Here is a 26496-nt window from a genome sequence, read left to right as displayed (position 1 = left end):
TGGAGTTGAAGCAGAGATTAACCCTGACTTCTTATATAATTTTTTTCATGATGCCAAAATGTACTTCTTTGTGTGCCAGTATAATTGTGGGTACCAAGATGCATTGGTTCAGCATCAATGTTTCTTTAACTTTGTGTGAAGGAGGGTCTTACAGTGAAAATTATTTTTTTCTAGTACTTACTTAGACAGCACTTATAACTTTGCTTTGTTAAAAACGTAAACACATATTTTTTAAAGAATTTTTAAAAATCAGATGCTGTTCTTGATTATGTATTAATCATGTTTATATTTTGACCAGCTCAGTAAATGTGTACATTATGAAAAAAATAGCTTCATAATTATATACATGTAGCAATTCTTAAATGGTTCAGTATGTGTTAGAAACAAGAAAATTAAATGAAGAAGTAAACCTAAAAACTGTGGGGAAAAAAACCCACCTAAAAGAACATACGCGAGAGGATAAATGGTAGGAATTGTGTGGCATGTTTGTAATAATGTAATATCATATAAATATATGCTATTTCAGGCTTTTCAAAAGGTATACTGTGGCAAAAGTACACCAGACTTTCTTACACATAGTATCAATTGCTTTCGTATTTGTTTAGAATGTAATAATACTTTAAGCACCTTTATTTTTTAACTTGATGTCTGTCTCTTTAGTTCTATAAATCTGTCCTTATGTGAGTTAAAATTATGGTTTTGTGTCTAGGACTTGCATGCTCAATTATGCTAAGCGAATTTCTGTGTTTGGGAAGCAATAAGAAAATGCACTTTTTAATTAAGTGCAGTTTTTCCATATGCTACCTGACAAGAATGAAAGCTATAATTTTTTAAAATATCAGTTACAGCTAATGAATTGCTGTTGTGTGTGTAAAATAAGAAGGGTAGTGGGTAATGAATTTAGCAGCAGTCTGTCAAAATGTGATATTACACTAACTGAAGATACAAGTGCTTCATGCAGACCAAGTCAACAAAATGCTCATAAAACCTTTAATGCCACATCATTATTTACAATGCACATGCAAAAAAAAAAAAAAAAAACAACAAAACACAAAAACCAAGAAAAATGAAGAAAATATTTAACGTATATTTTGTATATTTTATACCAGAAGTCAGATGGAAAGAGTTCAGATGGAGCTTTAAAAAAACAAAAAAAAAAGGAAATGAAAAATAATTTCTCTGTAACTAAAATTTAGCTACTGAGTCACTCTTAGATTGCCCTGGGACTTAAAAGCTAGTGCCTGACCGCGTTTGGAAAGAGGCTATTGCTTTCTTCGTGTTATGCTTTGCTACCCATACTACAGGGCTACAAACCAGTAAGTGTGCTGCCATTCAGCATACAAAGAACATTACACAAGAAACAGTGTCCGTGTGAAACTTGAGAATGTGTAGTTTCTGAGGATGGAAAATCTATAGAATGGCGTTAGCAACAGGACCACTTTTCTCACTCCTTCCTAAGGTATAACAATGGAATTTGGAAAATTGGAGTAATTCCTTGGATAGATAACAATTTATAGGAAGTTTGCTTTTAATTGTGGTTTGTGGGTTTTAAAGAGTTGGCCTGGAGCTCAGAGACATCTTGTTCAAGGCAAGGGCAAGAGAGCTTAGTCCTGTCTTCAGCACTCAGGGAACACTCATATTCCTGTTCCCAGCTATGGCAGTAATGGGAAGGAGGAGCATATGTTTAGTTAGAAGTTTTTTATTTAAAAGTCAAATGTCTTCCTCTTAAAAATTTGAGAGCAAGAATCACTAGTACATTTTTTTTTCAGCAGAATAGAAACCACAATTTTTATGGTTTCATATATCATATAAAAGACCACTTTGACTCTAGGAGAGCTCTTAGAAATTTAAGCTACATGCTTAGCAGTAAGAAGGGCCAACATCTGTGTTTGTGAACTGTTAACATACGGTTTCTAAAGACATGGCAAGCATCTCACATTAAAACTCTCAAAATAGAATTAGATATCTCCAGAAAGAGTTCTTTGAATGTGGAGCAGTTGTTTCAGGGTGTCACCAGACAGGTAACAATCCCAGTAATGAATCTCTTCATTTCACATTCACAAAAGTGTATTTTGAAACAACCTAAAGTGAAGGACAGAAAAATCAAAGTTTTAGTACATAGATATATAAAATTATATATGTATGTACATTTATATTTCACATTTAAAATCTTTTGCACAGAACTGTGTGCTAGCTATGCCATTGACAGGACAACAGAGCATACATAACTGCATTTCATAAGTGGTAGAATTTTTGTAGTTGTATGCATTCTTGAGTTACATTATTCTTTTAGCTAGCTAGTTAACACCTATTTTTTGTCTATATTTAAGGTAATAGTAGTGACACTCCATTACCTGAAGATATGAGCCCTTTTAGCAAGTATTATGCTGAGAAATAAGTAAGTTTTTCTTAGCGGCTGCTTTATCCTTCAAATTGAGTCTTAGCGATGGACTAAAGGATTTCCAGCAAAGGAGCATACTCTCAAGTCTAGGGTGACAGTATCAAGTAGTCAGGGTAGGCTGGACTAGAGCAAGCAGAAAAAGAGGAGGAAATTGAATTAATTTTCTTATTTTGAAGTAGAAGATTATGGCTTGAATAAAAATGTTCTTGGAAGAATGTTTGTATGTCTTCACATGTGGTGGTCTTTGTTTCTATGCCTTATTTCCCCCCCCCCCCCTTGCCTACAGGAAATCCATCTTGCTTTTCTGAAATGGCTTGAGGAAAATGTAGATGCTGAAGGATTAAGAGCATCCAGCAAGGTGTCTCTTAAATTTGTTTCATCCGGTGAATCAAAAATGGAGATAACACCATCTCTCATGCCAGTCATCACTGAGACGGGAAGCTTCTCATCTGAACATTTCAGCCTGAAGAAATATCAAAAGAATCTTCAAACAAAGAAGCTTGGAAAGATTCTTCTTTTTAGTGAAGTTACTACAACAACCCAGAATCTTCTAGATGGGTAAGAAAGTGATCTACAGCATACCAAATAAGCTTTCTGTTCTGGAATTCTCAATTATAGTCACATGCGATGTTCAGAACAAAAAAAAAAAAGCCCAACGAAACAAAGATTATTATCTTCTAGGTAGGACACAAAATACCTTTGCTTATCTTTGTGTTCACAGAGTATTGATTGATAATATTAAGCCATAAAGGGTGGGAAAATCTGTGTGTGACAACTTTTTCTTGGTACTGTAGTTTAATTGCTATTTCTCTGGCAAAGCGTGAACATCACTGTAGGAAAGGTCAAGGTATTAAATATACATATTTAGGAGTTTCTATGCATTTTCTAGCACAAGTTATTTTCCAAGCTAGTTATTTGGCAAAAGTAATATAAAGTAGATTGTGGCCTTAATTTTAATGTTACTGTTTTTTCTTATTCCTTTTATTGAGTATTTCACTGAAATGCTCTTTAGTGGTTTGTTTGGATTTTTTTAAACATTGATTAGGGTTATGCTAGGCATTCTTTCATCATCACATAGATGACTCTTGTGTGAATGATCTGTGGGATACCTTTGAGAAGGTAATTCATTAGAGTTTTGAGTGGGATTAAGTGGTATGAAAATCACAGTTACTAAATCTTAGGTTGGAGTCTATGTACAAAGACTATACTGTTACGTTTCATGAAATAGTCTTATGGAAGTTGTTGCTCTTCAGGACAGGTTATTCTATGTGTGTTTCAACCTGCAGCTATAACTTTTATTGCCAGCTACTTTTGAATATCAGTGTTAATTTATCTGCAGAAATTGAAGATTAATTTTACTGTTGAAAATAACCTTGGGAATTTTGTTTTGGATTTTTTTTTTTAAACAACTCATCAGATAAATCATCTTGAATGTTATTGTGACTGATTAGTTAACCAGCAATAACAGATTTAGTTCTCAGCTAAAGAGCCTAAATTGTTAGACTGGTAAAAGTCACAGAATATGCCTTTTTGCAAGTAATAAAGGTGATTTAATTTATAATACATGCACACAAAGTCTGTAAATGAGGATGAGTTATAACAGTATATAATGAGTTCATAGTCTTACAGTTGGCACTATGAAAGAATTAATCAATTTTGATTTATGCTAAAACATTGCAATTTTTAGGGATAGTTGGAATTAAAAAAAAAATTGTAATTGGAAACTATTCTCTGTGAGTGCATATGTACTTATGTACACACGCATTATTAAAATGTTGCTGTCCAATTTTGCCACTTCCCCTCCCCCAAATCTACATCCTCATCCTTCAGTTGATTTCGCAATAGCTTTTGGACACAGAGAAACATGCTTGTTGAATAAGATGCCACAAAGAAATGAGTTATTTTATAGAAGCATTTGTAGCAATTTCTTTTTAATTTTTAATATTCGCAACATGTTCAGCCAACTGGGCTGAAAGTAGAAGTACTGTGAAGAAAGCAGCGAAGTGATAATAGGTCAAGACCTTTCTTCTCGGATGGTTGTTTTTGGTGGTGGTTCTCAGTAACATTATTCACAGTAGGATGAAGTATATAATTCAGGGTTTTGTGAATTTATTTAGATTTCACAGGCTAAATAGAATCATGTCTAGCCAATTTATATGGGATTATATTATCAAGAAAGGTAAGGGAGCTAAGAGAAGTGGTCTTGGTTTTTCAATGACTGTGGAACCTTTACTCTCTTATGTTTAAAGTGTTGTACCAGCAGAGTGGTCCACACTCAGGTTGCTTTTTTACATTGAGGTAGTCCAAATGTAATGAAGTGTTTACAGATGTAGGTCCTCGAGATTTTTCCCATCATGATGCAGTTTGAGTAGTCAGTTTTCAGGTAAAATGGCTCTAAGTAGTTTATAGTGGGAAGATGATCCTAGTCAGATTATAATTTGAACAATTAAATCTGTTTTACAGAATGACTTCTGTTTTAATAAGTTAAAATATTTGTCATGGGTATTATGTTTGACCTTATTGTAAATACATTGTTGTCATGAGCAATAGAATCATGTAGTCCATGTGACTTTCAATTCAGCAAAGAGAGACTTCACATATGATAACATTTCATAAATCACTACAAATTATTGTATATACTATTAGGCAATTTTTATTCAAGAAAGAAGTTCTCAGGTTTTTAAGATACTTCCAAATAAACCAATATGAATTTGTTAGGTTATGTATATGAGACTTTTTCCTAATTGACAACTCTGAGTGAAAGGAGACTATATCTCCGGGAAAAATGATTTTCTTTGCTTGGAGAAAAATAGGTACCTATTGATTAATATTGATTCCCAGAAAAAGATGCAATACCATGTTTATGCAATCATGTGTTACAGTAAGCTCTTGTTACGTGATAGACTCTCTTACAGTCTCTCAAATTTTACCAAGGCTGTGATGATTGAAAATATGATACAGACACCTCAAGAATTTAATTAGTGTGATAAGTAGTAAATTTAGTTAGTAAACTGTTTAGTATATTATAAATAAACCTAGCATTTAACTTTCATTACTTCAGATTTTCTTATACCTTTCCAACCAACTGGATGTCAAACTTTTGTCACTCTTCCTTTCCACTTCCCCAAACTTCATACCCCCTAAAATTAAGACGTGGAAGCAGAAAGTGGGCTGGAACTAATTTAATGGCTGAGCAACCTCACAGTAGAGAAACAGCCGGAGCCTAATAAGGGTCTTTGTCTGCATTTCCACCCTGGCTGGTAACGTGCCAGTCAAAAGTCAAGCAAAAGAAACAGGTGGAAACTATTAGACCTGTCATAAAGTTTGAAAAATTGATTCTGGAGGCTAAGTGAATAGATTGAACTTGACAGTGTTGTCCTAAAGATTCTAAGGGAAAATTCTGTAGTTTAATTTGGGATCCCTTGATTGTTCATTAGCTCTCCAGATGGCAGGTCTTGGTGGTTTGCGTATTAACATACACACTGTGTTATCACTGGTGTACATTTATGTGTTGTAAGGTAACAGACACAGTGTGAATTCACCTGTAGGTATCTAAAATTAGGTGGCACTAGTCAAATTGCAAAATAAAGATTTATTTAAATGTCATATAGTTTTAAATTATTAATATTTCTTTTATGGTTTATGTTAAAAGCTTTATTTGAATCTTTAGAGGTTATTTTTGAAAGCATTTCTAATTTTGTTTCTTAAACTAAAATCTAAAATCCTTACCAAAGATTTTTTCCTCTAAAAGGAAATTTTTTCTGTAAGTTTCATTTCAGAAACATTACCTCCAAAGATATTTTTCCTAATGCCACCTGAACAGGTTAGGCTTGCCAGAAAGAGTTCCACTTTCTCTTACTCTTTCTCCTCTCCTCAAAGTATGCCTGGGATTGCATGATTTAAGATAAAACTATTACTTTTGAGGGTGCATCTGGTATAGTAATACAGTGTTACACTGTAGAGGCATTCTTATTAGATTCACAAGATTTAAAATTGATAAAGTAGCATTTGTACCACACTCCAAGTGGCTGAAATGATTTCACAAATATTTAATGAAGAAATAAATTATTAGGTACATTTTTGTTTTATTCTTACCAGTGTTTTATAGAACCATAGAATCATATAACCTGTTTTAGCATTTTAGTTGCAGATTTGATTTATACATGATTAAGCCAGCATGTAATATGTTTTATATGAAATCCCATTGTGGATCTGTTTTCCCCAGTATTTAGGAAGCACCAAGTGCTGTTGTTAGGAAGAGTTTGACACAGAACCAGTGAATTTTAGTTGAAATGAAATATGGGATGAAGTTGCTTTCATATTTCCTGAATAGGATATTTAAGTAAAATGTCAGCTTAGAATAAGCAATATCCAAACAGTTAAAAACTTTGAAAAATAAAATCCTTTACATCATTGGTGCCCTTTTAGGGTTTTTTATGCTTTTCTAGATTCATATTGTTGAATTTTTAAAAATTGTACTACAGCTCTAGTTTTGGAAAGTGAGCATTACAACTCATTTTGTTTTAAAAACTCTTTTAGTTGTATTTAGTTTAGTTGTACTCAAATGTGTGTGCTACTAATACAGGTATGAAGTAGTGAAAAGTAAGAGTAGTGTATAGTTGAAGGAATGGCACTTCAGAGGCACAAGCGATCAAGTTGAGATTGACAAACTGTATTTTTTATTAGTGATTTTTACTTTTTCCAAATCCTTGTGATGTTTTACTCTATGTAAACACAAGGGCCTCATGTTTAGTCATTCCACGCACCTCAGTGATCTCCCTTATTTTCTATTTAAACAAGACATTAAAAAAATCAAATTAAAATCAGGTAAGTCATGGGGAGCGGGTTAAAATGTCATTTGAAGATAGAAACTTGGCATTAACATAGCCTTCGCAAAATGTGCCAGTGTCACACTACTTGTTTTCATTCCATCATCAGGCATACCTGTTCAAAGCCTCGCCTCTCAGATTCTGACCTCAGAATTCCACAAGGACTGTAACTCCAAGCTACAATTATTCTTCTTACAGTTGTTGGCTCAACTTGATCAACCATATTCTTAAAAGCTATGAAAATTTTTTACTACTTTTAATATTATTTTAGCTAGCCATGTCTCATAATCTAGGTTGAGGTGGGTGGAAGAAGCCGTTTTGCTGTAATAGTCAAAACCAACTGCAAGTTGTGTCACTGGCCTCGTGTCTCTTGAAGATGCATAGGTTGTTGAAGTACAAAGTCTTCAAAGAATAATGTTTTTCTTCTATCATGGCAAGACTGTCCTAGTACATTAATAGTCTGATAGAAATAAATATTATCACCAACATTAACAGTTTGTAAAAATTAAACCCCTATGCCCTGGTTCCTCAAGAATGTGCATAGGAGAGCTGGAAAATACCATGGTGGGCAAGAACAATGCCTTTCTCTCAGGAAACAACCATTGCTGATGGATATTTTAAAAATGTGTGCTGATAAATCAGTCAGTTGTATTTAAATGGTGTTTGTATTATAAGTTACATAAATACAATTTATGTAATCTTTTCTACAGATAACATAACCAAAAATAGGATATTGGTTTGGATAATGAATACTTCTTTGTGCAGAAAGCTCTCACAAATTGGAAGAGGAATGCTTTGCTTGATGAATGTCTAGCTTAAACCATAAAGTTAGATACTAGCGGTGATAGACCTGCACTTCAAGGAATTTTATGCTTTTAATCTACGTTCCTCTTATTCAAGTTAGCCTTGATATAATATAATCTTCCTTTGTTCTTCATGTCATTTGGATTACTAACTTCAGAATTTCTATTTTTTTTTTATTTGTAGGGTTGAAGGGCTTTTTAATCTTAGAAGAAAGAAGTTAGTGCACTGGAATAACTACTATGCTTGTTTTCTTTGTTTGTTTTTTTTCATATTCAGTATTTTGTGCCTTTCTTTGGCTAATAAAGATTAGCTCAAATAACAGAATATGTTTGTTTCTCGTAAATTAATTTCAACAGTAATTTTTGCTAATTTAAGTTTAAGTGTATAATATTTCATAGTTTATTTTTCCATTCACTTCTTGGTAGTGTTTTGCATCATTCAGTGTTAGACAAAGCTGTCCTTCAGGCTGATAACAAAAGATCATGCACAAATTTTTGTAATAAAGCCAGCAGTGTGTTTCTTTCCTTGCCTGTAGAAAGGGAGGAATTCGGAAGTTTTTGGCACTGATTTGGTTCTGTGCCATTCCCAGACTCTTCTCTTCAATACCATTTTTCATTACATGCTTGCTGAAAGATTTCTGTATTAGGATTTGTCATCTCTTTTGCATCAATTTTCCGTGCCTTTCTTTCCACCTGTTGTGAACAGTTCTTTAGGGCGCTAAACAATTAGGTCCCTATTTTCATGTCACGCACCTTGTGTGTCTGATTTTTCATGGAATTGAAGGCAAAATATGTTTCTCTTTATTTTTTTGTTATGTAAAATCAGTAGATATTCTTCCTGTTAACAAAGTGGGCCCCCCGCCTGCACAGTTTCTGTCAGGGCAGGGGGAAGTTTGGCATTCCCAAAGGGGAGTGAGTCATAAAAAAAGATACCCGTTTTGCAGAGCAATTAACCCATGTTGAACTCTTTTAGTATATTGTATTACCCTGCTGCTGGAAGTTCCTGAACAATTCGCATTGTTGTATGAATACACATGTAGCCTTGGAGCACTCATCATTCGTTAAATATGAGAGGAAACCCTGTAAGAGTGCACAGTTAAAATGAGAGTTAAAGAATGGAAATGTTTCAATTACGTTTTACTGTTTTGTTTTACATGGTGCTATTTTCATGAACACATTTAAAACACATTTTTCATATTAAGATAAAAAATTTGAACACTAAAGTTACAAATCATAACTTTTTTTTTTAAGAGGATTAACTTGAAGCAGTATATATGTAAGAGAATACAATATATAATATATTGGTTTCTATATTTATAATTATAGCATATTACATACATATTATCACTACTTGTTTGCTAAATCCGTCACAATTTTGCCTTTGAATTTTAACTTCTATTAGTAAAAAGAAATATTGCTTAAGCTTAAACTACTCAAAAGCACTTACAGATTAATATCTGCACTTTAATGAGAGATATTCGTGCTTTTTCAGTCATTGCTTTGCAGCATATTGTTAAGTATAATTGTCAGTTCTGTAGTGTCAGTGAGAATGCTTATCAGGTACGGCTATACTTGCGTTCATCAAATAGCTTTCTTTGTGCCAAGAGACCTGCCACCTTATTGCCACCGGTCCAAGCTCGGAATATAGCCTCTAACAAAGTCATGTGCTTATAGTAATAAGCTATAAAACTCAAAGACAGGCATAAGTCAGTGTTGAACATGACCTATTGACTTAAAAAGGGGAAGGTAAGGCATAGCAAAACTAGGTATGTTGATAATGTGGTGAGATGAAACAACCGCCCCGCCTCCCTAATTAACCTCATTGAGTAGCTTGAGGTTTGGACAAGTGGATCTGCATTTCTCCCCCATACCTTTTTATTGTAATTGTTATAATCATCTGGCTAGTAAAAGAATAAATTAAAGATGTTGCATTGAAATAAAACAGAATAGCATTTAGGTTTCTAAGTGAGTTGATAATGTGTTTGATTAACAAACTGCCCAAATTATGTGTGGCTGAGAAAAACCCAGATTAGGAACTAACAAAGAATCTAGTTGGCTGGACACTGTACATGTTCTTTACAGTTGACTTATGAAGGAGGTGGGCTGGAGATACTCAGCACATGCAGGTTCCAAACAGACTCCCTACTTTTTCAGAAAATGGGAATTCTAGAGACGAGGTGGAGCCCAGTACGTGTTGATTTGGCAACTCCTCTGGTCATTACACTTGCTTTGGGTGATGCACAGGGTCTACCTACCTCAGCCTTGGAATTATACCTACGGAGTAATATTTGTCTGATTGTTTTAGGAAGCTGATGGGAAGAATTACTATTGTTAGCCATGGAGACAAACATGCTGTGTGCTAAGTTTTGACTTTAACTACTTTTATTTGAAACAACAATAAAGATCTGAATGCTGAACTGTAACAAAGTGCAGTTGCGCAAAGTTTGAATTACTCTCTCGAGATGCCAGAATCGCATTCTTACTACACAGGGAAAAAAGCATAATCAGATTTCTTAGAAACTGAAAGTTAGATCATGGCTTTCAGTTTCCATTTGCACATCTCCATCTCTTCACCTCTGTGCCCTTAATAGGAAAAAAAAAAAAAAAAGAAAGAAAGAAGAAAAAGAGGTTGGATTTACAACAGTATGAAGCCGAGGTAAGGACTAAGAAACTTATGGCATGGCTGTTTAGGGAAGTTTAGACAGCACCTGTTCCAGTGTTGTTAAGAATAAATACGCTGATTTTTGTTTGGTTTTATGCTGCCAGTCAGAAGATAGTGATTTAATTTCAGAATAATTCCCTGATTGTTTCCAGAGCCAGAAACTTTCAAAGCTTGTGTAATTTCTAACTTAAGCAGTAAACTAAGAAAATCCCACAGAACCTGAATTCTTTACCTAAATCCCACTGGCCTAATTTATTTTCACTTATACTCCTAGTTAAAATATTTTAAGAATCTGTTTGTATTCAAACGAAGGCTTGCATTTATCACACCTCATATCATTTAGCCTAAAATGTCATGGCCTCTAGAATGGTGTGTAAAAAAAGCGAGGTTCCCGCACAGCAGTTTTGTGATCCCCAGGATTGCTATAAAATGCTGTACCTCATGTTGCTTTCAAAAGGATTTACTGGCATTGTTCTTGTTGCCTAAATGTTAAATATGGATGAACTTCCAAATTTTTTTTGTAAACTTGAAATGGCACTATTTTACTGAAGATACTATCTAACATTAAAAAAATACCACAAAAGTGTTTTAAAGGCTTCTTCCCTAACACAAAGTTTTATGCCATATTACATTAAGTAGTTACAGAATACAACTATAAACTGCCCCATTTTTCATTTGATGTGTGTTTGAATGTATCATCAGTCTGTCCGTTCACAGAGGAAGATGAAGAGGCATTTGGAAGAAAAAACAAGAGCAGAAAAAAAAAGTAGGGAGATGGAGGCTGAGACCCAGAAAAAAGGAAATAGAAATAAGGCATTCAAGGGAAACAATTCTTTTTTGCTGGGTGTTTCTTTAGCAAATATGCTAAACTTAAGCTAAAATAATGTGGATGTAGGATGATTGCAATATTAATTAGGGAAAAATCTACATGTTGTCAGAGTGCTTAGCAAACCAAGTACTGTTCAAGCCCAGTACTTCCTTGTGCAAATGACAGACTGTCTACTAAAAGATAATTTACATTGGGTTTGGTTTCTTCTAAAGTCATAAAGGCTGATAATAAGTCCACTTAAGCATGTGGTGGTTCCATTTCTCTTTCTTTTTTTTTCCCTTGAAAACTGGGGAGTATGAGGAAAGGGAAGCACTTTATTTTTTCTGAGGCTAAATGACAGTTTTGCTTACAGTCATAATTGATTCTGCAAATGGTGACGTCCTGCTTTGTTTATTTTTAGTCATCCTTCTAATCTGTCCTACCATCATGATAACACCTAACCAACATCCTGCAAATTGCTTATATTTCATGCTTCCAAAAATGTAGTTTACAACATATCTCGTTGTACTTTATGGGTACCATGTCATTCATTAAACTGCATTTTACATGACAGTAGAAGAGCTTCAGAATTCATTCCACTTGACTGTGATGGTTTCTATCCATTAACTTACTATCTTTATTCAAATCCCTACATAGGCAGTTAAAATTTCAAAATGGAATTTCATTCACCCTTTTCTAAGCCCCTAAAATTTATTGATAGACTTCAATGGGCTGTGGGCTTAGTGAAAGAGGACAATGTATTTTTATACTACCACATCATCTTTCAGCTAAAATATTTCTCCCATATAATCAGTTGCTTTGTTTAAATATAAGACTTGATTTTCTCTTATGTCTAAAGGAGAAACTAATTTGGTCTTGCAGACTAGTTGGTACAGAGCCAGCTTCCTTTTAAGGGTGTGTATTGCACGATATGACCATTGCAGTGAAACTGAGATTTATGAATACTGAAGGAATAACTTGCAGATAATGCTTTAGGGTCTAAACATTTCAGTCTTCATTAGAATAAACCAGGACTTGATGCCCTCAGAACAGTTATGTGATGTACTGATGTAAACGCAGGTGTCAGGGGTATCAAATAGGCTTACAAGTTGTTTTCAAGCTGTGTATTACTGGCATTGGATATAGATCTTTGATGACGTACTGATCTTGCATCAAAAATATTTTCTTTCCTTGTTGAATTGCAGAATCATTAGGGTTGGAAGGGACCTCTGGAGATCATCTAGTCCTGCCAAGGCAGGGTCACCTAGCACAGGTTACACAGGAATGTGTCCATGCAGATTTTGAACGTCTCCACAGAGGGAGACACCACAAACCCCCTGGGCAGCCTGTTCCAGTGTGCTGTCACTCTCAAGGTAAAGTTTTTCCTCATGTTGAGGTGAAACTTCTTGTGTTTTAGTTATGGCCATTGGTCCTCATCCTGTTGCCAGGCACCACTGAAAAGTCTGGCGCCCTTCTCCTGCCACCCACCTTTGAGATATTTATATGCATTAATGAGATCCTCTGTCAGTCTTTTCTTCTCTAGACTAAACAGGCCCAGCTCCCACAATCTCTCCACATAAGAGAGATGCTCCAGACCCCTAATCATCATTGTGGCCCTATGCTGGACCCTCTCCAGAGGGACTTCTGAGGAACCAGAACAAGCCCTAGGAGAAAGAAAAATGTTACTATTTATTTTCTTAGGGTTTTTAAAACCAGTATCCTTCAATAAGCTGCTGGCTTCTGAAACAGCAATTTTGTCAAGATCATACATTTGTGTAGTAATACAGAAGAATGCTTATATGATCTCAATAAGCCATCTGTCAGGCTTATATAGTTTAAAATGTTGTCCATAGATGCAGAAAAAAAGAAAGAATATTATTTTAGAGCTTTTAAATCTCAAGACCAGAAATTAGATAAAGAGTTCTCACTCAAGTCTTGATTTATTAGCAAAAGATAATGTGTATATTTTACACGGAGTATGGTACCAGATGTGAGATAGAAAAGAAATTGCTGGGGGCTACCTGCTTTAATGTACATTTAAAATCTTGTGTAGTAGTTGATGTCATGTAGAATTCATGGGTTAGAGAATAATTTTAAGTTAGTACACCATGTCTAAGTGTCCCTGCTCCGGCAGGGGGATTGGACTAGATGATCTTTCGAGGTCCCTTCCAATCTGTAGCATACTGTGATACTGTGATGTCAGGTTAGCAAGGATTGATACTTTCCATCACAATGTATCTGTCTGTTTGAAAAAAAGTGAAATAATCACCTTTTGCCAAGGTTTTTGAAAAGCACCTGTGAGTGGCTTATATATGTCTTGTGGACAGAATTTTTAATGGGAAAGTGCTGGAAAGTCAATAGAACACTGTGACTCCAGCTTATTGTCCTGTTGTTTTGTTTCCATCTTAGCATTCTGCTGCCATTCAGTGGTTAGATTTATGTGGTTTTCTTTGGAACTAAGTGCATATTTCTTCTGGGGCTTGTTTTCTTCATCAGAATACTGACAATGTACAGACAGAAAAAAAATGGATGGAAGGTGCCTTTGCATGCCACAGCACCAGCATGCTGTAAAGCCTCAACGAGGAAAGAATCCTTATCCCAAGAGACTTCTTACTTCTAAGAAGTAATGGCAATTTAAGACTTTTAGTGTAGCTGGTTGAAGTGCCTGCTGTATGGAAACAGTCAGCCTAGGAAACTACATTCAGGCACAGAATATCACCTTTGCAGTGGAACTGACTATGCTAATCTTGTCCCTAGGAATTGAAGTTTGTTTGATTAACTCAGGATTTCCACAGAGCCGTGTGCTGTGGCCACAGAGCTGGAAATTGATTACAGAATATATTGTCATAGGTATTTCACTGCATGCTATGTTCCTCAGGGTTTTTTTAACCCTTTTGGTGGAGCAAGATGGAGAATTATTTTGCTCAATAGCCAAACATGGCCTTCACATGCACCATAAATGGTGTTAATTTGGTCTAGTAATTTATAAATTATAACTTTAGGTATACAAAAGACATTAAAATTTTGAGGCACTTTTATTCTATTTCTTAATCTCTGTTATAGATAAGGATTGCAAATTCATGCTTATCTTTTGTGGACTGTGAAAAGAAGATTTTATATTATGCTTATTTCTATTCCCAGTATTTTCCTCACATGTTTCCAGTATTTTGCTTTTATCAGTAATTTTTATTTCCTTATTTTTTACTTTTTTATTTGATTGCATATTTGAGATAGGTAAGATATAAGTTTCTGCAATTTAATTAATTAGCATGAATCACTAAAACTGGAAATTGCACAACTTGTGTCTTTTTTTAAATGTAATTTCATGTTAAAATAATTCTGGTGGTTGCTGACTCATAAGTTAAAAAAAAAAAAAAAGAGAGAGAGAGCAGGAATCAGTCTTATTTCAGTTAGGAACTCAGATCTTGAGCTGGTATATGCTGGGGAAAAAAAAAAATGGTTTGGTAAACTGTATTGAATTGAGCTTTTCCTGTACTTTATTTTCTCTTAAAACTCTTCACTGGTCTGCTTTAAATCCTGCAGTTCTGCACATGGTTTGGAACAGGTAAGCTGTAATGATTAAACACTTTAAAAAGAGGACAGCTGACTTGAAATGTATAAATTATACATACTTCTGATGTGTATCATCAGGAATTTGCATGCTGCCTTCTTTACTTTTCCTGTTATTTTTTATTGCTTGTTCTTCAAAAACCAGTTAAAACATTTATTATGCTAGAGAATGGATTCAAACTTCTGACTGTTTTCACAGTATAACTAAACATTAGTATCAAGTATGAAATTCAGCACAGTTCCACCTTCTTTTTAACTAACAGCAGAAATAGTTAAAAAAATATAAAACCAAAAGGAAAGAATGAACCTGAAGTTGAACTGTTTTCAGCTATGGGTTGCATAAATAACAATTTTTTTTCCTACTGTTTTATGCAGAAATAGGAGTAGACAAGAAGATACAAACAAATGTCTTTTGGGGACATCCACAAGAATAGATTTAAACCATTGTATATTTAATACCAATTGATACTATTCTGCGAGACTCATCAGGAGACAACACAGGATTCTGTGGAAACCAACTAGTAAAGGGAACAGGGAAACCATTCACTCTGAAGATTTTAGGTACAAGAAAATCAGATTTTTTGGGAGTAGGGTGAAAGGAAAACGGGAGAAAAAGTAAAGTCTGAGTAAAAATGAAGATTTCTTTATTAAGTCCAGGTCGACTAGTAAGCAGGTGCTGTTATGCGTTGGACATAACAGTTCAGTCTAGGAGAATGTCTTCTGATCATTAGCTCATTGCTGAAGTTATGTTACCATTCCAGACTCTTCTTTTATTTCAACATGGCCTGAGCATAGAAAGTATAATAGGTATTTTTAGGAATGCAGATAATTGGAACATTAGGATTCTATCTGATAACCTGTTTTCTATCTAATGTACTGTTTGGAGGTTTCATCATTCGGTGGTCATCAGAACAGATAACATTTAGTCATTGCCAAAATATGTTTCACTACTAACTGGGTACAGCTGAACAAAACCTGTAACCCTTTACCTGTGAATAAGGAGCAAATATTCTCCACTTTGCTGAAGCTGTAATACAGGGTGTTCATGAAAACAGAATTATCCTGGTTTAGAGGGAAAATGGTAGTTTGCTATGAGGCATTAGCTTAACAAACTGGTGTGCCAATAGGAGAGGTTAAGAAGGGTGAAAATGTTGTATTTTGATATTTTGCCAAGTTAAACAGTGAAATATTGTGAACATGAACCAAGTGAAATGGAATGCTTTCTGCTTGGATTTGAAAAGAAAAATCTCGGTGAGTGACTGACAATTCAGAAGTGGTAAAGTAGATAAGTACCCTTCCTTCCCTGCTTCCTCTTCAACTGAGGAAAAATTGCTGAGCAAAAATCTGAAGTGCTGATGTGTTTATTTTAACACTGGGAAATACTTATTACTTCAAATATTTGCCTGCTTGTATATCATATCTATTATACCACATGTGCCACATACAAATTAGACATGGCTCATAAAGTGCAGCAACCCTAGATTTTTCAAGATTATGGATGTAAATTTTCCTTTTATTTAACTGTTCTCTAACTCATGTCAGGGAGGCTTCCTAGTGATGGAGGTCTGTAGCTTTTAAATTAAAATCCTCAGCAGAATTCTTCCCGTACTTTACACACACACTTTATTCAATTCTATAAAGAAATATCTTCAGATGATGTTAGCATAAGAAATGTAGAAAAGGAGGTTGCGTTTTCCAGATCCAGAACCAAGTTCTCTCAATTACTTGGCTAGTTGTGCAGCTGTATTTATCTAGCACCTAGCACACGTTCTTGGAAATAAGGAAGATCTTTTTACAGTCATGATAACTATAGAAGTAAAGCCTAAACTAAATTCAGATTACAGATTACTAGATCAGAAATTAATAAAATATAAAAATAGAACTAGTCAAAGTATGCTATAATTTCTTGTTCACTTTTCCTCTTACTGTGACATAATCCAGATTAATATTTTATGGGTGTGTTTATCTTGCACTCTATATCTAATGGACGCTGGCATGGGAAACTTCACATATTAACTTGGCTGAAGAGAAAGTTGGCGGTTTTTTCCAACAGCACCCTACTGTGGGCTTCACAGAAGAGATGCCAAGCAGCTTTGCAGGCCAGCCTGCTGGGACTACTCTCCCAGATCTAGCTTGCTGTGGAGCCAGCTGGCAGTCACATCCAGTACAGTGCTAGGTGACACAAGTGAACTGCTGTTCAGTAAATTAGGATGTTTTTTTCCTAATTAAACACAGAATTGCAGAAAGTCTTGTTGTGAATGTCTTTACAAGCTTCAACCGTGTATCTATTAAAAAAGCTAGATTGTGGCAGTTGTGTATTATGAACTACCTTCTAATTTTTGAAAAATCACAAACTTTGAGCACTTTGTTTTGAATCTGTCATGTACTTCACTATTTCTAAAAGTCTCTTTTTATTGTGTGGTATTAATATCATCAAGGGAATGAGCCGTAAGGCAGAAGTATTTGCCTAGTCTGTGTTTTCAGTTTTATGTGTTCTAGTAAATCTGAGGTGCTTCGTTCTGGTTTTCAGGTTTCAAAATACATTAACCATCTCTCCATCTTATGCAGTGGCTCATACCCACCTCATTACAAGGAGGGTAGGAATATGATCCCTAGATGTGGTTTTTCCTAAGTAGGTGATTATTGGTGTGTATGCCATTTGTGCACAGATTTCTGCACTGGACCATATTACATAGCATATTAGGTCTTCCTAGCATTAGTTACATTTACATGTAATTTTTTTTTCTGTGTGAACACATTCTGGAGGGTGGTTTTGAAACACTGATGTTCTTGTTACTAGGATATGTGTGGTGTCTGCATTATTTGCTAGTAATCTGAGTTGGATTTGGTTTCAGAATATGTGAGCTAGTTTTATGTCCACTCTGATTTTACCTACGTCTGTTTTAAAGCACCAGCTGTATGGCAGATGCTCACATTAAGGTTTTGTGTTTCAAGCAGAATCAACAAATTCTCAGGATACCTTATTTGCTTCTACTACAGATTTTTCTCCTTCAGACTCAGCCAGTCCATAATCATGAGTGTATAACCGTTTCAGTCTTTTGTCAAAATCTACTGACTAGAACCTGTTTCCCTCCTTAAATTTCTCCTCTTCTCTGTATTGCTTCTCTTTTGCCAGACCATAATTGGTGAGTAGCATCTACAGGGGAAAAAAAATCCTCTTCTGCTGGTTCATCTCTATCAACTCAAAATTTTTTCATTACATGCAAGAAATTATGACATGTTTATGCTTTGCTTTGTTCTTGACTATATCTACGTCCATAGTTCTTTTGGTCATTCAGGAGTCTGGGCTACTGTTAGTCAGTCATATGCAGCTTGTATAAGTAAATGGCACAAGTGATCCTATTGTCTAACAACAAATGCCTTTATCCTGTCCTTCTTGGAGAGCAGCTTCTTTTTTTGGTGATTGCAATCAATCTACTTGGCTTTGCAATTTTCTTTTTGTTTCTGGAATTAGAATCCCCTTGCCTTGCCTTTTTTTTTCTTTCCACTGAACTCTGTCTCATAATTCAAAGCCTTGTATTTAAGGTGGTACAACAACAGTTCTGCAAGGAAGTGGACTCATAAATTAATGCCAGAAATAGTACTGGCCATAAAGTACTCAGTGTAATATTTTCTCTGCAGTAATCCTGCTGCTGCTTCAAGACTGACTTTCTCATGTTTTTACTTGCATGTAGAATCACATAGCTTTTTGTTGAGGCTGTGTGTGGTTTTAAGGATACTTACAAAGTAGAACTGGGTACAGCAGTTGTGTTTAAATTTACCTGTCATATTTGTGCCACTTTCCAACTTTCTTTTTCTCTTTTTTTAAACCTACAGCTGTTTTCAGCAGGATCTAAGTATATGACTCAAGGCTACGTGCTCTAACTGAAAATATAATTTGACCTTCCCTAATGTGGGAATTTAACAGTCCTGCTTGGGATTTCTTGAGTAATTTCTTCTTTCTTCTCCATGTGGTTCATAATTTTGCTTCCAGAACAAAAGGCACTAGCCCTCTCTATATATTTTTCAGTTTTTAGATATTTTTAAAAAAACATACCTGGTAGAAGAGGTTTTGTTTATAATGCGTTCAGGTACACTAGTATGTCAAATGTATTTGCAGTTGAGAGCTTTAATAACGTAAGCATGTGAAGACTTCTTCAAGGAAGCAAGTATTTACTTCTTATCTTTTACATGACAAAATTTAATCTTACAAAGTGGTTTTGTGAATAAGTTGATAACAAAATGTTACTCTGATTTTTTTTATGCTTGGGATATGATTAGGTTTGGTCCTGTTCTGGAAATTAGCTAGAATAGTTTTCAAGGGTCTTCCCCAGCCCTTTTTAATGTGCAACTATTACGCTGTGTGTTTTCAGGGACAAATTATGAAAGAAGTTGGATTATAACATATTTAAGAAAAATAAAATATAATTTGGTCCCCATCCTTTAGTTCTACTGCTCCATGCATCTTTGATTCACGAGGTTTATGATAGGCTAATATTGAAAAAAATTTTGTGGGAGCTCTTTGTTGTGTTGACAGAACATAATTCAGAGAATACTAAAATAACACTTTATTTCAACAGTTAGGAGAGTTTGGATTGTTAGGTTTCACTTTCAAAATCAGCTGAAAAACCCTGACTAAAATGAAATTTGTGTCTCGAATTCCAAATGACATCAGACAACTTGCTTTTTCTATGGAAGATTTTATAGCTGTAAAATAGGTGTAAAAAAGGATGTTGAAAAAAGTTGCAAAATAACTCCAGCATATATGTTTGTGGAAAAAAAACAATTTCTTGCATAGTATCTTATCACAGAGATAAAAAAGTAGAAAGCCAAAGGTACATCCTTTACGTTTGAATGTAATGGTCAGCAAGCATCTTTCTAAATTATATTTATGTTGTTAGGCTGCAGGTGTTGAATAGATGCTGTCTCTATGGAAACCAAAAGTTTATGTGGATGTGAAGAGCTTTGCAGAGTATGGTGAAAAATGTGTTACACTGAATTTTTTTCAATCGGGCACAGTATGATATGTACTTTTTATACCTACAGTACTGCGGATTCTACAAAACAGCACAGAGGGGATGTAAACCAAGTTATTTTTGACTTGTAATGTAGGAGATTTCTGATTAGTTGCACTTCAGTAATTACAAAAGGGTAGTAGCACTGTTGATATAAATTAAATACTTGTGTCATGCACAACAGAAGCATGAGCAAGAAGAAAGCCTTGGAAGCTCAACTAGGAATGCAGATTGCACCCTTTGACCCACTTCCCACCTAATTGAAGTGGGTTTTCTGGTAACAGGTCCTAATTTAATTCTGCAGTGATGTTACAGAAAACCGCCACTGCTGGAACTGTTTCTGCAGTCCTTATACATGGTTCTGCAAGCAATAAATGAAGCTTTCTCAAACTATCCTATATGTGTCTTTGGTCATTCCAAGTATCTTTTTAAATGTAGAACAGCAGTAGGTCCAGTTTCATCAGCTTTAAAATTCTGGTCAGAAATTATCCTCCAAATCCCTCATGCATCAAATCAGTCAAGATAACACCTTGAACATGCTGCTGAGGGAAAGGGTAACAGGTCTTCCAGGAAACTCTCTGAACATTGTGAAATGCTGCCTGAATTTTTTATGCCTTGTCACTGTATATCTCCTGAAATATGCTGAAATAGCAGTGATGCCAAAAATTAGGAATATAGTCAGTGGCTACTGTTCTTCTGGCAGTTGTAGCTTCCAGCTCCAGTTGGATACATCTCCACACATATGAAACTGCTATATAAAATAGATGTCTCTGGAGGCTCAAGTTTCAGAGACTATAGTTTGTAATCTGGTAAGGGTTGCCATTTTTTATGTTTGTATTACAGCTTCTGCCAAGTACTTCTGACAGAATTATGGAAGTATGAAGTGTTTAAACAGAGACCTTGAGAAAGAATTCCTCAGAGGAAACAATATTTCCTTACTGTGGTTAGGTGACTGGATGTCTATAGACCACTATTTCATTTGCACTGTGTTGGGTAAGTGCTGGTTCATGTGGGTGGCTCATTGGTTTGTTTTGCTAGGGATGCAATATTTCTTTTTCAGGCACTGCTGCTACTGATAGATAATTTAAAGGTTGATGTGTGATAGCTTTTACTCACTTATTTTAGATGCAAACACTAGTTGTCTTTTTTAAGAATGAATGTTACAGATGGGTGCCACCATTTTGAAGTACTGCCCAGTGAAAAATTGAAGATTGCCAAAGAAACCACCTGTCTAGTTCTCTGGGAGAATGAAGCTAACAGAGAAGTCTTTGAACTGTCAGATACATCCAGCATGCCTTTTTTGTGGGAGCATACATAGAACTGACATCAATGAAGTTATGTTTAGAAAGAGCTAACTCTGAGAAATTCAGCTGCCCTAAGACAGTAGAACATCAGCCATTTCAAGAGGCATAATGAGCAGCTAGCTACACTCCTAATTCAGACTGCTGTAAATAGATAAAACTCTGTTTTCATGCTCTTAAATGCGTTTCTCAGGAGAAGGTTGTCTTCTGTTTGGAAGATGTTGTGTCCACTTGCTGATTCTTTCTGGGTGGAGATTAGTGGGCTGTAATTTCAATTCAGTGTTTGAACAGCCAGCCTGCGTGAGCTTCTGAAAGTGTCTGAGTCCAGCTGATAAGCTATAGAGACTTTCACTTGCTTGATTTTGGTCAGCTCCAGCAATGTAATATTGGTAAACATCTAATTGAGGTGAGAGTGAAGGACTCTGCTCTATGGGGCATACGAAAAGGAGGGACTGTATGGGTTGTGTAGATTGGGGAAAAAGCCTGATTATTTTTCTTTTTTCTCCAGCATTCACAAATACACGTGAATGTTCAAACACCATCGTTTTAACTGCTGTTTACATCTCTCGTGTTTGTGAGTTCGTGCAAAGGATTGAATGTGGTAATAGAAATTTGCCTTACTTACGTTAGTTCCAGATAGATAACTCATAGCTGCAAAGTTTTATTCAAGAAGCTGCCACTTTTGCAACCATGCAATAAACAGAGGACCAGAGCTGTCAAGATGATTTCTTTTACTGGGGTTAGAGCTGTGGAGTTTTAAAAAGATAACAGTATTACAATGATAAAAGTCAATAGCATTTTCGTTAAGTGTCAGTAAGCTATGTGAAGCTTGGTAGCTGTGTAGGTGACAGTAGCAGACAATTAGCAATTTTGAAATCAGTCACTTTATTTCAAAAATTTGAAGCAGAGCAAATCTGTATTAATCCTTTATGGTGGATCCTCTACTTTAAAATCTGTTGATTTAGTTCATATTAAATGTGTGATGATGCAAATGATGCCCTGCTGATGTTAAAGGAGAGGAGGGGGAAGAGGGAGAAGAACTAGAGATTTAACAACCAGAGAAGAGGAAATAGAGCGACTCTTGATGACTTTCCTAGTCAAAATACCAACATGAGGGAATGACTTATCTGCCATGAAGTAGGTGTATAGTCAAATCAGTCTGGATACCAAGCTTTTATGGGTTCTCTGAACTAATTTCAAACCAGCATATGCAACACTATTGTACCTAGTTGAGCCTGGATTCCTCACCTGCATTAGATTGGATTCCTTACCTGAGTTAGCCTGAGAATTGTGTTTTGCTGCCTTTCTTACTATTTGCAGATACTTGAGCTCACTAGTGAAAGCAAGTTTGGGAATCTCACATGAATCTCAATTGCTGCTTTTAGCTTGCTGCACACATAAAGTCTTGGATTACTGACACTGCAAAGAAATCTAAAAGCTCTACCTAGCAGTGATGCTTATTGACAGCCTGGTCAGTTATGCCAAGGATATCTTTCTTAATTATAAACATGCCTTCCCTTCTGTCTTGTCTTTAAGCATAGTTTTCCTAAAATGAAACCTAACAATACATTAATATTAACATTAAATGTTCAAGTTGGTGTTTTTAATAATGGGGGGTGAACCTGTGCACCTCTGCAAAAACTTCTACTTGGACACTGAGAGGAAAAGAAAATCCCACAGATTTCACTGGGTTTAGGTTCTGTTTTAACTTTTTAAATCACACTTAGGAATGTAGTTTCAAACCTGCAAAAGATGATAGTGGAATAGCAGAATCCAAACTATGGAAGGTCTTAACTTTTGAAAGCAGTTGTGTGTATCTACTGGTGTATATACTGCGCTTGTTAAAACAAGAGGTTGCATAAATATTTGAGTTTTTAAAGATCTATCGCAGTCTTTTTTAAAGCTAAATGTTTTATTATCCATATTTGTGCATAATATCTTATTTCAGAAGTGATATTAAGTATGTAAATGGCAGAAATGTGGATTTGTCACATAAGTAGTCATAGTTCTCTCTTGTTTCTTCCTTGGTAAATCCAGCCTTGCCAGGAGACGAGGCCAGATTATTTTTGTGCTATAGAAATCATTCCAAAACAAACCCTCTGTGTAGTTACATTATCCTTCAATGTAAGGAACATGTTTGGCTTAAATATTGCTGACATCTGCCAAATGTTTCTTTACCAAGTGTTTAGTGTAATTTGCAGTGAGCTGGTGAATACTTAATGGTCTTTGTAGAACTTCATCTTTTATGTCCTCCTTGGTTAAAGCAAATCCTTTCATCAGCAGTGTTACCTTTGTGCTGGGCTTTTTTTGCTAGTTAGATCGTGCGTTTCCCACACCCAGTTTCTTTGGGATTTGTGGGATTTGATTTGGAAGCCTGTGGGGTTTTTTAATTAAGTGGTACTGAATAATATCCAACGAATATTAAGTGGTATAATGAAGTAATGAAGGGATACATTTTTTCATTTAACTCCTAGTAAAATGTAAGGATTTTACCTTCTTTGGCATCCCATTTTAAGTTGCATAGGCAAAGTTGGATCAGTATTGAAATGGGAAATTTAAAAAGTTGGTGGAAGTGGTAATGATAGCTTTTCTTCTCTTCCAAGTCTTTATGTGTATGTGCTGCTAGTTCTGTTTTTATTAGGAAATGTTACTCCTTTTTCTTCTCTCTCCTTCCTCACTTCCCCAGGGAAGAAAAATATTCCAATCAGTTCCATAAAAGCAGGTTAAGCCACTAAAAGTAGCTTTGCACTGTGAATCAAACCATTTTAAAAATAGTTTGAATTCTGAGGGGAAGGCTGGAGATGGGGTAGTTTATGTCACTAAACTTTCCTTTTTATGGTAGGAAATGTACCTGAAGTCTCTGGAATTGCCACAATGGGGTCGTACATTTTTACAAACAAAGAATAATGTTAATTCTATTACCTGCTCAGTCTCAAGTATATAATTAATGATATTCTGCTCAGCTAAATTTAACTTGAAGATAAAAATCACATGAATCGAAAAACTTAGTTTACAGATTATCAGTGGTAATCTCCAGACTCCTCAGCCCTACAAAATAAAGCTACCCACTTCCTTTACAAGAAATAAAGAAATCCACAGTCCGTTTAGTCTTCTAAATGCTAAATGAAGGAAAAATGGCTTGGAAAAAAAATCATAAGACATTGAAAATATCCTTTCTAGTAAGTCGCAGAGAAGATGGATAGGGTGATAAGTTTTTAAAGCAGGCAATATTGGGCCAAGCTGTGTAAAGACAAGTCGTTATTGATGGGAATGTTTTCTGAAAGCTCTGATGTTTGCTTTCAGATTTAGCTGTTGTTTGGACAAGAAGGGCTCATATAACTTTTTCAGATCTGTATAAGCACAGCTTCAAGGTTGCAGATATAAAGAACTTTTACAAATTTTAAACTTTCATCTATGTTAGCTTATTTTTAATTTTTCCAACTGTGTACTACTACTGATAGTAGGAGGTGCTGTTTGTGTTTATTTCCTAAAGTGGGCTTGCTGTAAAATGTTCAGCAAAGTACGTGAAGTGGGATCTTCTTCACATTTGGTACAAGCCACAAAATTTTAAGCTTTCGAATGAAATTTTACTACAAAATCATTAATTTTCCTGTGGTGAAGTAGAACAGGTAGTAATAGAAGTCTTTTTAAATGGCTTATAATTTTTTTTAAATAATTAATTTTCTTTTTAATAGATCAGCACTTGCCATGAATTTATGAACTTTATTATAAAAATTCAGACTTTGATTTTAGTGACAGACTTTTACATCACAGCATTTTTCCTCCTCCTTTTCATAAATGTCTTCCCTATGTTGAAATATTTCAGGTTTGTGTATTACAAAGAGTTTTTCCCATGTTTAATCAATATAGTTCCAGGTGGAAAACAGGTTCTTGGGAATGTAACTGAATTTGTTCAGGAAGTCTTTCAGCTGCAGGTTGCTACTCACAATTGGGCCCTTTTCTCAGAGCTTCTATTACAGATCTGGTTTACAGTCATAGAATCATAGAATAGTTAGGGTTGGAAAGGACCTTAAGGTCATCTAGTTCAAACCCCCCTGCCACAGGCAGGAACACTTCACACTAAACCATCTCACCCAAGGCTTTGTCCAACCTGGCCTTGAACACCGCCAAGGATGGAGCATTCACAACTTCCCTGGGCAACCCATTCCAGTGCCTCACCACCCTTACAGGAAAGAATTTCTTCCTTATATCCAATCTAAACTTCCCCTGTTTAAGTTTTAACCCATTACCCCTTGTCCTGTCACTACAGTCCCTAATGAATAGTCCATCCCCAGAATCCCTATAGGCCTCCTTCAGTTACTGGAAGGCTGCTATGAGGTCTCCAAGCAGCCTTTTCTTCTCCAGGCTGAACAGCCCCAACTTTCTCAGCCTGTCTTCATATGGGAGGTGCTCCAGTCCCCTGATCATCCTCGTGGCCCTCCTCTGGACTTGTTCCAACAGTTCCATGTCCTTTTTATGTTGAGGACACCAGAACTGTACACAATACTCCAGGTGAGGTCTCACAAGAGCAGAGTAGAGGGTCAGGATCATGCTCCTTTTGATGCAGCCCAGGATACAGTTGGCTTTCTGGGCTGTGAGCACACACTGAAGCCGGCTCATGTTCATTTTCTCATCAACCAGCACCCCCAAGTCCTTCTCCGCAGGGCTGCTCTGAATCTCTTCTCTGCCCAACCTGTAGCTGTGCCTGGGATTGCTCCGACCCAGGTGTAGGACCTTGCACTTGGCATGGTTGAACCTCATGAGGTTGGCATCAGCCCACCTCACAAGCGTGTCAAGGTCCCTCTGGATGGCATTCACTCCCTCCAGCCTATCAACAGAACCACACAGCTTGGTGTCATGGGCAAACTTGTTGAGGGTGCACTCAATCCCACTGTGCATGTCAGTGATAAAGATGTTGAATAAGACCGGTCCCAACACCGATCCCTGAGGGACACCACTTGTTACTGGTCTCCAGCCGGACACTGAGCCACTGACCACAACTCTTTGTGTGCGGCCATCCAGCCAGATCTTTATCCACCGAGTGGTCCACCTATCAAATTAATGTCTCTCCAATTTAGAGACAAGGATGTCATGTGGGACAGTGTCG

The 26496-nt window shown here is 35.8% G+C and overlaps 1 protein-coding gene across 3 annotated transcripts in view; it reads left to right on the top strand.

Moving 5' to 3' along the window:
- Positions 1–26496, top strand: part of HLCS (holocarboxylase synthetase) — a 118429-nt gene that overhangs the window by 36529 nt on the left and 55404 nt on the right. For all 3 annotated transcript variants that reach the window (XM_062622305.1, XM_062622306.1, XM_062622307.1), the window contains one exon: positions 2688–2959. In XM_062622305.1, the coding sequence (XP_062478289.1) occupies positions 2688–2959 (272 nt within the window). The remainder of the gene's footprint in view (positions 1–2687; positions 2960–26496) is intronic.

The sequence above is a fragment of the Pezoporus occidentalis genome, unplaced genomic scaffold, assembly GCF_034315485.1.
Source record: "Pezoporus occidentalis ecotype Australia unplaced genomic scaffold, CSIRO_AGI_Poc_V1 ctg24, whole genome shotgun sequence".
NCBI lineage: Eukaryota > Metazoa > Chordata > Aves > Psittaciformes > Psittacidae > Pezoporus > Pezoporus occidentalis.
This window is presented reverse-complemented; position numbering and strand designations above follow the sequence as displayed.